Source organism: Pristiophorus japonicus, chromosome 3 (assembly GCF_044704955.1).
Source record: "Pristiophorus japonicus isolate sPriJap1 chromosome 3, sPriJap1.hap1, whole genome shotgun sequence".
In the NCBI taxonomy this organism is placed as follows: Eukaryota; Metazoa; Chordata; class Chondrichthyes; family Pristiophoridae; genus Pristiophorus; species Pristiophorus japonicus.
Genome location: NC_091979.1, coordinates 274,986,113 through 274,999,012, shown reverse-complemented (window position 1 = coordinate 274,999,012; position 12,900 = coordinate 274,986,113). Strand labels below are relative to the sequence as shown.

At 41.5% G+C, this 12,900-nt stretch overlaps 1 protein-coding gene across 6 annotated transcripts in view; it reads left to right on the top strand.

Annotated features, from left to right (window-relative positions):
* The window catches only part of LOC139260297 (C-terminal-binding protein 2), a 318,546-nt gene extending 310,383 nt beyond the window's left edge, over positions 1-8,163 (top strand). For 5 of the 6 annotated variants that reach the window (XM_070876738.1, XM_070876735.1, XM_070876736.1 and 2 more), the window contains 3 exons: positions 2,657-2,784; positions 3,105-3,222; positions 6,594-6,987. In XM_070876738.1, coding sequence (XP_070732839.1) covers positions 2,657-2,784; positions 3,105-3,222; positions 6,594-6,774 — 427 coding nt within the window. In that variant the 3' untranslated portion in view covers positions 6,775-6,987. Of the gene's footprint in view, positions 1-2,656; positions 2,785-3,104; positions 3,223-6,593 lie in introns of all 6 variants that reach the window. The other variant, XM_070876739.1, reaches the window with a different exon arrangement.
* Positions 8,164-12,900: the final 4,737 nt, after the last annotated feature.

Genomic DNA, 12,900 nt, shown 5'->3' with positions numbered 1-12,900 from the left:
TCCCTGTGGTGAAGGTACTCTCACAGTGCAGTTAGGGAAGCAGTTCCAGAATTTTGACCCAGCGTCGATGAAGGAACACTACTATATTTCCAAGTCAGGATAGTGTGTGACTTGGAGGGGAACTTGGAGGTAATGGTGTTCCCATGCGCCTGTCTGCCCTTGTCCTTCTAGGTAGTGCAGGTTTGGGAGGTGCTGCTGAAGAAGCCTTGGCGACTTGCTGCAGTGCATCTAGTAGATGGTACACACTGCAGCCACGGTACAGGGAGTGAATGTTTAAAGTGGTGGATAGCATGCCAATCAAGCAGGCTGCTTTGTCCTGGATGGTGTCGAGCTTCTTGAATGCTGTTGGAGCTGCACACATCCGGGAAAGTGGAGAGTATTCCATCATACTCCAGACTGGTGCCTTGTAGATGGTTGAAAGGCTTTGGGGAGTCAGGAGGTGAGACACTCGCCTCAGAATACCTAGCCTCTGACCTGCTCTTGTTGCCACAGTATTTATGTGGCTAATCCAATTAGGTTTCTGGTCAATGGTGACCCCCAGGATGTTAATGGTGGGGGATACGGCGATGGTCATGCCGTTGAATGTCAAGGGGAAGTGGTTAGAGTCTCGCTTGTTGGAGATAGTTGTTACCGCCCGCGTCCTTTTCCCCCCGTGCGGGAAATTGCCCTGATGCCGGGGTGCCCCTTATAGGGGAGGCTTTTAGCGCCCTGGGCCGCCATATTTATTTGTTGTACGACTCTTTGATGGGCCTGACAATGGCGGCCCTCGCGTTGACCAGGCTGCCATTGTGCAGCCCGGCACTCCGTTTTGGGTGCCGAGCTGTTGGCCCGGTTGGACACGTCCCGGTGCCCCTTTAATGAAAGGGGAGGGACATTGTAGCATGTCAGCACTACGTGGACTCAGCACCATACTACAGCCCCGGGAGCTCCCCTCAAAGGAGACAGCGCTCCACTTCCTTGAGGGGTGCTTGGCCCAATTCTGTGTCGGGGTGGGAGTCCCGGCCCCGGAAGGTTACCGGCCCCAATCGGGACGAGGGGACATTTCATCCCCCTAATGTTTTTTTCTTTGGTCTCTCACTCAGCACAGGTCAGGATTGAACCCAATAGTTTCCTAGTCTGACTCATCCACCATATTAAGAGAACGTATTCAACATCTGAGCCACCCAGTGATTTCAGGGCTCTATTAAGCAAAATCTTCAGATGCCGGAGAAACTTTACTTTTGCTGTTTATAGAGTTAACTGAAACCTTTGATTAGATTACTGCCTTGTAATCACTTGCAAATATCTGTAATTCCCTACATGTGCAATGCTGTGTCCTTAATTTCTTCATTACCAACAGCTCCCTGAAAAGCATCGTGCCCATAGCACTCATCAGTTCCGGTGGCCTGCAGCTTTATTTTGTTTTGCTGGATTTCCATGTTGAAGCAGTGTCTTAGTCCTGAGAGTCTTCTCATAAACAAGCATTCACTCTGCTTCTTCCATAGCCAAAGTTCTCAGCCCTGTTTCAGGTTAACTGTGCAAATTGCTAACCTTCTCCTTTCAATTGGTGATATTTTGTGTGGCAGGGTATAACTGGATGCCATAGTACCATCAGGTTCACAGTGTTACTGTCCAGTCACCAAGCCTTAATGGTGCATTCACTGTATTTTGCTTCTGTGTATAAAGCAGTAAATTATACAAAGCTTTATTATAAGAGGAATGAACGGTATCTATGTTACAGGCAGATGCAAAATGACCTTCACCATGAGAAAAGCTTGAACTTATAACTAAAGGATAGACGATTTGTGACAAGAATTTTGGGACTGAAATGTGTCATTCAATCATCCAAAATATAATTTTTTCTGTTAATTAATTTCTATGTTTAATTGGGAAAATAGTTACCTTAGTTACAGGTATCACTATTCGAAATGTCTACACATATTAACATGTAGAAAATGATTTATTGTTTTTTTTAAATTCTACACGGAAATCCATTGTGAAACCGACACCTTACCCCAGGTTGATACAACCTGCCATGCTGGAGCCATAACCTACACACAGGTGTGATTGCTAACCAGCTAAAGGTCACCAGTGTAAAGTTTACACCAATCGACCTAACTGGGATTTTATGGTTATTCTTGGTCCCCAGCTCTCCCACCTGAGGCTCACGATCTCCTCTGTCTGTACTGTGCCAGTAGTTTCTGTAATTGCCAGAGAATCGATAGACCGTATAGTTCTGATGTGATACTATATTAATATATGTATTAATAGAGTAATTTGGGCCTCTCACTGCTGCCATGAATGTTGGGGTAGCTTGCCTCTATAGCTGGCTCTTGCTTTCTCTCATTCTCCAGCCAAAGAAAGCAAGAAAATTCATTACTGCTTCCCACAGGTGGGGTCTGTGAGAAAGATGAAAGAGGATTTAGAAAGACAGAAGAATGCATTAATGCCACTGGTTATGCCCTGTGGCTCATATGGCAGACACTGATTGCTGCTTTTAGCACTGTGTTATTTGGCCTGCGTGAGTCTCAGCGCCAATGTGGATAGCTTTGGTAATTTTTGCTTCATGCGTTTGCCGTGTTGGCATGGTTCGTTGATTTGTATTACTGGTTTGTTTCACACCCAAGGAGAGTGTAACCACAATGGATAAAAGTATCTTGTTTTTATTGCTGTGCAGTTTTACACAAGGCCCATTGAAGGATGCTCCCAACTTGATCTGCACACCACACACATCCTGGTACAGTGAGCAGGCATCCCTCGAGATGAGAGAAGCAGCTGCCACTGAGATTCGTAGAGCTATTACAGGTGAGACCGCCTGACTGTTAGATGCAATTTAGATGCAATTTAAGAAACCTTAACAATAATGCTTATTCATGTGCAATTATGCAAAGGTGCAACATTCTGAAAGTAAGTAAAATAGTTTCATCAATCTACTCAAAAGATTATAATAATTTTAATATTTAAAGAATTCTGTATTTAGAATTGTTATTTTAATCTCATTATAGATGTGACAATTTTTGAGGTAAATGATTATTACATTGGTTGCTTTTGACATTTTCTTCATGAATATATAGTTGTAGTTTGTTCATTCTGGTATCCCTACCCTTCCTTTTTGTTTGCACCAGGCCGAATCCCAGACAGCTTAAGAAACTGTGTAAATAAGGATTACTTTGTTACAACTGCTGCCTGGCCAACAATGGACCAGCAGGCTGTCCACCCAGAGCTCAATGGGGCCACCTACAGGTAAGAGGATATTTATGTGTGTATGTGTGTGTGTATACATACGCATGTGCGTGTGTGTGTGCGTGCGTGGGGGGAAATAAATTCAGTTCCAATCTTTTACTAGATACAGTAATTTTTTTTTGTTATCATTTTAATTTTATTATTGATTTGAATCCCTTTCTCTTCTCCTGGATTTCTTACTGTCCTTCATCAGTCTTTAAACCATAGCATTCTGGGGTGCTGATACTCCACATCTGCCACTGTTCATTAACAGCTAAGAGGAGAAATGCTTTGCTGGGCAGTCTAGGTCCATCTGCTTGTATTTTTATAAGCTCCAGAGATGAACTGCATTACTACTGTGAGGCATTTCACTTTGTACCGTCTATTGGGTTAGGTGATCTTGAAATCTCCTCATACCCAGGATCTGAACTCAGACTTTGTGAATGGCAATTCTCTATTATTAGAGGTTGCTGTGCCCCTTATCATGGCAGATAGCTAATACTTCCCCTGGTGCCAGTCTTGGCTGAGCCTCTGAGTCGGAAGTTTGTGGGTTCAAGTCCCACTCGGGAGACTTGAGCACAGTGCAGTACCAAGGTAGTACTACACTGTCGAAGATGCCGTCTTTCAGGTGAAATGTTAAACCGCGGCCCTGTCTGCCTGCTCGGGTGGATGTTCTGAGGTCGTGAAAGGCATGAACAGTTGTGACGTACTGTCAGCCTGTCGCCATTGGGCACAATGGACTGGAGAAATTGTCATTTTTTTGATGTAGTAAATACCTTGCTGGCTGTAGCAGAGATATTTACTGATTTTCTTAATATTTTGACTTTATTCCACAGATGAAGATGCAATGTTGTTGGAATATTCTAAAGATATTTTATGACTTTAACATCAATCACAATGGACATATAGCAGTAAAATTTGAAAAACATACAGTATTATAGAAAGTCTATGCATTATAATTTGCTAATTAAAGGCACACATCGCATATGTTGTCTGGTAACTCTTACTGACTGACTGGTTCTATGTGAATGGTTGAGTTGAAGGGGCCAAAATTCAGGTTCTCCTCAGGGTTAATGCCATTCCTAAAAATCGAATGGCCGCTGCTTTGGGGTCAACAGGCTGACACAACCTAAATTCAGGTCGGGGATTTTTCGGCCTGGACCCCATTCCGCCCAAGTAGTTGCACCGCCAATTTAAAGAAATAAAAAAATACTTACCAGCCATTTTCAGTTGAATCTCTCGATCCCCCGCTGTGCGGTGCACTCGGCAGGTTTTTCTGCCGATGCACTACCTCCTAACTGAGTGAGGCCCAGCAGCGTAGCCGCCCTTAAAGGGGAGGGCCCACTGCCACAGCCACAATGGAATAATTTTTGCCGGCTGACTTCTGATCGGCTGGCAAAATACTGACCCCAGGTTCGGTCTCTGGCCTGGCTGAAACTCTCCCTAGTGGCCCAGTGGCCAAAGTTAAAAAATGATAGAATCTCTCCTCTTTAACGGAGGGGAGGGAGCGTGGTGATGCACATGCCCTGTGACATCACCAGATTGATTGACAGCGGCGGACAGCCCAACAAACCCATTTTCAGCCAGTTAGCCTGGCTTTGTGTCTAAGGCCTGCCTCCATTATGATCCATTTCCTGTAGAACAGTGAAAAGAATTCAAAGTCCTGAAAATGGATCTACTCACCGCACCACGAGTTCCAGCTGTGAGTACCAGTTAAAAACTCATAGGTGCGCCAGCTTTCTGGTGCACCTGAATTTTGGCTCCGAAAGCTCAGCCCTGACACATTCACCAGTCACCACTGGGAAGAGCTTCTCAGCATTGCTAGATATCTGACAATTAAGTACTTCATTTTGAAGGATTGGGGGAAGCTGGTATAACCAATGCTTTGCTATCATCCATTCATTGAGTGACATTGATGATGGCCTTAGAACTATATCTGCAAAATTGTCCCACCATCCTTAACCAAAGGAGGAAGTCTGTAGTCAGAAGCAAGAGCAGAAGACAACACTAGCACGAGTAAATAGTTACCTATCCTGGTAAATTATAGTGGATATTTCACTTACCAGAATATCGCGTTCTACTATGATAATCTTGCAGCTGCAGGGTTTTGCTAACTGTGAACTAACCTCATTGGCATTCATGTCTAATTGATAAGTTATTCTTTAAAGACCAGAACTGCCTAAGAAAGGAGGTTTTCGATCAAAATTCTTTCTCTCCTCTCTTCCCAATCCCACCCCAGGACATCAATCTGACATATTTGACAATGATATATAGAGATGATAATGTTAGAAGGTTTTAAATCCTAAATGTAGACCTTCAACTTTTCTGTCCATTTTACATGGCTCCACTGGCTCTGAATGGACTTATCCAACAGTGATGCCACTGGTTACATTTCAGCCAGGCTGCTTGCATCAATCTTTTAAGAGTTTTTATTTAATGTAGGCACTAGTATCATCTTACCAACAGAATGTAAGATGCATTGCTGGGATTTTAAGATGTTTTAGTGAGGGATGTATCAACTGTTAGAAATTCTAAAAATTCCTTTTAGATTAGTAATCCAAAACCTTTGGAGAGCCGGTTAACGGCCTTTTGTCATTGGATGATGGCAGAAGGCTACCTGCTTCTGGCTTAAAGACAGCAAAAAAGGAGTTCTGTGCATTTCTATCTTAGCAGCAGAGTGCACAATGCCCATTAGCAGCAAGCAACCTCCTTTTCTGTTTAATCAATAGGGAAAAGACTAATTGTTGTGAACTCTCCTCATTCACAAAAACCCTCCTATATTGATATTTAAAGTTTGCCATGTATTTCAGCCAGCAGCTGATATCATCTGGTGACAAAATGCTATAAGGTAAGGAAAACACGTGTTTTAAAGTTATCTTTCACTTAATAGATTAAGTGATGAGAAGCTTCTGGTCTGTTCCCCCACCCCCCACCGTCCCATCCCACTTTCTCCCCATGCCCTCAATCCTAAAGGTGCTGGTTCATGCTGTGGTTCATTTCCATAGACAATGCCAGTTCTTCAATACTTCACTGGTGATGAAATATAATGAGTGCCAGCAGGGTTTTCAACAGTCTCCTCTCCCCAATATCCATAACTGTATTTTCAGGCAGTGTTGCTTTTTTGGTTAAATGGTGTTTGGGTTGTGTTGTTTTGTTTGTCTTGAATGTAGTTTGCTTGGAGCCTGGCATGTCTTTCAAGGTGTGCAGAGATATATAAAACGGAAATGTCAGTATTAGATTTTCAAGTGTGTTTTCAGTTTCTCATTGGCCGGAATACTGAAGAAACAACATTGCTGCCAAGAGTTAATCAGTAGTAAAACTGACTGTCTGAGTCAGGCTTCACTGTACCTTCTGGAAGTTTTACATTCATTTGATCCTGTCTTCTCTTGTAGGTACCCTCCTGGTATAGTAGGCGTAACATCTGCAGGAATCCCAGCATCCATGGAAGGAATGGTTCCTGGGGGGGTGCCCGTCTCCCATAACCTTCCTGCAGTGGTGCATCCTTCCCACACTCCATCTCCCAATCAGCCCACAAAACACGAAGGCGACAGAGAGCACACCACTGAGCAATAGCATATTACAGAGCTCATCCGGTTATAGGGTTGGGACCAAGAGACACTGAAAATATCATTATAAAAATGGAATATTTATAGGATATTTGAGACCTGAAACTCTTCTAAGAATTTGTACTCTTTACAGCTGCCAGCTTGGGATGTTACAGTGTTATCCATGGATGGGGATAAAAGCTGCGTTAAACCCAAGAGAACTCCCTTCGCTCAACAGAAACTAAGAAGTATTTTACAAAGTGTGTTTTCCGATGAAATGTCCCTGTTGATAAATGTGTGTCACGTTCCTTCATATCTTTTATCTGTTGATCACAAACTTTACTGGGTAGATTTTTCTTATATAATTTGAAATACGTGTTTGATAGGTGATGAGAGAGTGAAATGTGTTATTGACAGAAAATGGTAGCCTTAGGTGTGGAATTTTAATAGGTAGCTTGAAGCATTTCCCTTCATCTCAGGAACAAACCCTTTTGTATCGTTTGTCAGCAAGTTTGACTTCAAAGCATTTGTTCCTCACGGACTCCCATTTCTTGAACACACAAAACTGTTCTTTTTTCATGATGTGGCATTTTTTATATGAACTCAAATGTGTTTTGTCTAGACATTTGAGTCTATCATGGTCTTAGTTCTACGTGCATCATCAGTGGTTTCTTATCAGTGAGGCTGGCAAAGGATGAACTGTAATATGGGATGTGATAGCCAGCAGCGATGATCTTTATGGTGTGGTGTGGTGTGGTTAGAGTGGACTCTCTTCCAGTAAAAAGCATTATGCAGCAGTCATCACTGGATACCGGATCTAAATTTAAAATGTTACAAATCCGTTCCCCATTCACACCCGGGTCAAACTACTACCCAAGCATAACTCGGATTCATGCTTAAGCAGTTCCACAATCAATTATTTTCTTGATAACACACTGGATATTATCAATCCATTGCCTGATTTCACTTAAAAACAGCAGCTCATGTTACATTAACAGTTTCCTGTAAAACTTCATTTTTGGTTAATGCTGTTTTCAAATAACAGAAGTGTTTTGTGTTTTATTTTAGTTATTGCTGAGTAAATGACTAACTGAGCTGAGTTTAGTATTGCACATTATTATAACCCATGCAAAGTTCTGATCCAAACATTTATCTTTGCTAAGTATGTGTTTATCATGATTCCACTCTATTATTTTTATTATAGAGTTCTAGCAATCATTTCTTGTATGTAGGTTACAAAGTTTTTTTTAAATCAGCAAAGACAAAATGTCTGGTGATTTCTGTGAATCTATGGAAGCGCATACCACTGCTGAGAGGTGGAGGGGGAAGAGATACTCAGTGTACCTGGATATTAACCTGCCCCTTTATAAGATAGGTCATCACCCAATGATGGAGATCAAAAATATGTGTGTGTGTGTGAAAAGCTCTTTGTTTAAACATTCTTTTAGGCTAAACTGTTATCATTTAATCTAGAAAGCTCTTTATTACAGTCTGTTAAATTGTGTCATAAAACTTGCTGTTCGGTTGTTCAGATGTTGTGTGCAGCCATGTTGGGTTAACATTACTAGTGTTAAACCTTTTTCACTTGAAACTTTTTTGGTAGCTGTGCAGTGACAGTTTCCAATTGCAGGTAAAATCATTTTTTAAAGTCAGTCTTTCAATTTCTATATTTCTTCAATAATTTGTGTTAACAGTGAAAAATATAAAGAATTAAAAATATTCCAAGTACTGTTTGCATGTGTCTTACTATCAACTGTTCCTGAAAACTATATTATACAGAGAACTAGTCAGTGTTTTTCCTGTCACTTACATGACACACTTTTTAAATTTGGAATATTTTCTTAGTGCAAGTGAAATTTTCCAGATAATATATCCCTAATGTATTGTTCTTTCGTTGTGGGTTTTTAAAATACTTGACCTGCCAAGTGCCGACTAAGGATTTGCCCTTTTGGTTGAAAACTGAGCAATGAGTGAGGAAACATTAATTAGAAAAAAATCTTTCTCTGCTTTTCCTCCATTCCTGTATTGTCCACCAATTTATTCTCCATTTTCAGTGTGTATGGCTACATTCCAAGTTGCATTGTCCCTACCCTTGGTTCAAGAATTGTAACAGTTTGCAGCATAGAAAGTGGCCATTTGGCCCATCGTGCTTTTGCTGGAGAATTTCAAAGCTAATCCTTCTGCCCTGGTCTCTCCCCATAGCTCTGCTTCAAATATTTATCCGTTTTTCCTTTAATTACATTCAGTTGCAAAGCATTCCATGCTGTAAAGCTCTGTATTGCTGCCTTCTGAATCTTCGTAACAATTTTAAATTGATGGCTCCTCATCACTGACTCCCCAACCAGAGGAAGTAATAGTCCTCCACCCTATCAAAACCTTACATAATCTTTGAATTTCCCTTCAATAAGTCCAGAGCTGCATTTTGTGCTTCTCTGCATTCTCTAAAGGATCTATCAATTTATCTATCACTGCCTCCTTTTGATCAGTAACTGGGGATTAATATCGCCAATCTCCTTCAGGTCTTAAAACCCCACATACTGCCAGTGGGTCAACATTAACAACACCACTCCAAATTTTCCTCCAGAATATCCTTTCACTTGTGACCAAGGCCCTTGCCAGCCATGATGTTATTGTAGATGATTAGCTTTGATTGAAACTTGACTCACAGGTGCTGATACCGTGCCCCTGATGGAAGTCTCCCTGCCTGGCTATGTTTTTCACCTGCCCTGCTCAAATCACCAAATCTAACTCTTTGCTCCTCTGGAAACTTCTTCAAACACTTCATCTGATTCCACCCCTCTAGCATTGCCTTTAAACGCCTTTGTTCTCTACAAACTCCAGCCTGAGCTTTCGTTCAGCTGTCTCTCTTTGATCTTTGGGTCAGTGCCCATTTCTCAGATTTCCTGTGTGAAGCACTGGTTTTAAAACCGATGCAATCTCCTGCTAACCTTCTCTCCTCCAGTAGAGTCTCAATATGAGCCATCATGTCATCTCTTCTGTCTCTGGCTTTTTTTTCCTGAAGTGATGATACTCTGGTTCTTCAATTTAAAAACATCATCAAGTAGTAGTCCTTAAGGGAGACATGAAATAGCAATAGACAAGTCAGCTGGAGCTGCTCTGATTTCCTAGTAGCTGAATCAAGAATGCTATAGATAAAGACTAGGCAGGTTACCTAAGCCATCTTCCTTATGATTTCAGCAACACATCATGTGAACTTATGTTCCAGCACACGCTGCATCACCAATCAAAAATGTAGTGAACATGTCTAGATTTTTTACATTCAAAGTTTAATTTTCATAGCAATAATCTTAACTAATCTCTGAAGTTGAGTCTAGTATGATCTAGGCAAGGGAATAATGTATGACATCAGGAAACCACGCTCGAGGAGATGGGGGTGAAATTAGAGCAATACCTGTTTGATAATCATTTGAAGGTCCACTTACATTTTACATAGTGGGATCAGTCACACCTCTTCTACTGTCACTATTATCAAATGCATTACTCCATGGCAAGAGAATCCTGGTTAGTTCTAGTACCAAAATTGGTCTTTGGTACAGGAAGCATTAATTTACTCACAGGAATTGTTCAGTAATCATCAATATTTTATACCAAACCTTAAGTTTTATGTAGAATGTTCAGTTCCAGTAATCCAGTGTCGTTGTTACAGCTCAATGCTAAACTCAGCAGGGCTTGAAGTGTGTCAGAAGGTTATGATGTAAGCTTATATCATTAACTCCAGCCCTCCGTTGTGATGGAGATAATTGTCACTGAAACTGATCTGCCAACTTAGGCGTCCACTTACCTGCGTCAGGAGTTGTCCAGTGATTTCCACACTCGGCTGTTGCTTGATGACAAAACTTTTTACCTAGTTTTCAGATTTACCAGGCAAAACATGAGTAAGTTGTCTTCACAGCAAGGCCACCATTTTCAAGACAATGGTTCATTCTTAGATACCAAAAAAAAGCTGATCTAGCCTTTCAAAGATGCCGTGAAAAGTTCCCAACAGCTGCTCCACAAGAAGAAAGAATGTGCATTTATGTAAAACCTTACAAATATTTAGGTTGTCAAAAAGCACTTTACAAATCACTGAAGTACTTTAAGTGCAATCAGTCTTATTTAGGCAAATATGGTGATCAATTTGCCCACAGCAAAGTTACTGACATGAATGACCAGTTGATTTTGTTTAATGATGTTTCCACACAAAAGCACTGTGGCTAAAGAGCAGAAACTCTAGCCAATTTCCTTTCCATAACTAGCCAGTAATCTAGATCTGTTGTGGGTTCTGTTTATCCCCAATCTAGATTTTTTTTGGGTGTAATCTCTGTTGGATTGTGACAGTTGCGTGACCGTAGAGTAACCCCCCATATACAGGTAGCAAGGCTGGGGACAATTGTAGCTCCATTGGTCCCTACAAAAGTTCAAGTAACTCAGCAAAGACAGAGGATCAAATCATGGACCTACCAGGTTTTTTGGGCCCAAACAAATTTTTAAAAAAAAGTGTTTTATATCTGAACCAGGAGAGAAGCCTTAAAATTATTTCTAATTCAATCTGATGGCACTTACCATTACAATTGTAATTTTAACAGTACAGCACTCCACGTTCCTGCACCTCCTGACAACCAGTTAGAAGCAGTGTTCCCAGTAAGGTGCACAGCCATGCATTGCTCCAGACTATGAAAGTAAATCAGCACAAAATATAAAAACAGATATAGAAACTCTTTCTAAGTATATAAAAAAGGAAAAGGGTGGCGAAAGTAAATGTTGGTCCCTTAGAGGACAAGACCGGGGAATTAGTAATGGGGAACATGGAGATGGCAGAAACTCACAAAATATTTGCTGAATCAGTCTTTATGGCAGAGGACACTAACAATATTCCGACAGTGGATAGTCGAGGGGCTATAGGGGGGGAGGAACTTAACACAATCACAATCGCTAAGGAGGTGGTACTCAGCAAGATAATAGGACTAAAGGCAGATAAATCCCTTGGACCTGATGGCTTGCATCCTAGGGTCTTCAGAGAAGTAGCGGCAGGGATTGTGGATGCATTGGTTGTAATTTACCAAAATTCCCTGGATTCTGGGGAGGTCCCAGCAGATTGGAAAACTGAAAATGTAACGCCCCTATTTAAAAAAAGGAGGCAGACAAAAAGCAGGAAACTGTAGACCAGTTAGCCTAACATCTGTGGTTGGGAAAATGTTGGAGTCCATTATTAAAGCAGTAGCAGGACATTTGGAAAAGAAAAATTCGGTCAGGCAGAGTCAGCATGGATAAATGAAGGGGAAGTCATGTTTGACAAATTTGCTGGAGTTCTTTGAAGATGTAATGAACAGGGTAGATAAAGGGGAACCAGTGGATGTGGTGTATTTGGACTTCCGGAAGGCATTTGACAAGGAGCCACATTAAAGGTTACTGCACAAGATAAAAGTTCACAGGGTTGGGGGTAATATATTAGCATGGATAGAGGATTGGCTAACTAACAGAGATCAGAGAGTCGGGATAAATGGTTCATTCTCTGGTTGGCAGCCAGTAACTAGTGGGGTGCGGCAGGGATCAGTGCTGGGACCCCAACTATTTACAATCTATATTAACAACTTGGAGGAAGGGACCGAGTGTAACGTAGCCAAGTTTGCTGATGATACAAAGATGGCAGGAAAAGCAATGTGTGAGGAGGACACAAAAAAATCTGCAAAAGTGAGGCTAAGTGAGTGGGCAAAAATTTGGCAGATGGAGTACAATGTTGGAAAGTGTGAGGTCATGCACTTTGGCAGAAAAAAAATCAAAGAGCAAGTTATTATTTAAATGGAGAAAGATTGCAAAGTGCTGCAGTACAGCGGGATCTGGGGGTACTTGTGCATGAAACACAAAAGGATAGTATGCAGGTACAGCAATTGATCAGGAAGACCAATGGTATTTTGGCCTTGATTGCAAAGGGGATGGAGTATAAAAGCAGGGAAGTCTTGCTACAGCTATATAAGGCATTGCTGAGGTCACACTGGAATACTGCGTGCAGTTTTGGTTTCCATATTTATGAAAGGATATACTTGCTTTGGAAGCAGTTCAGAGAAGGTTCACTAGGTTGATTCCAGGGATGAGGGGGTTGATTTATGAGGAAAGGTTGAGTAGGTTGGGTCTCTACTCATTGGAATTCAGAAGA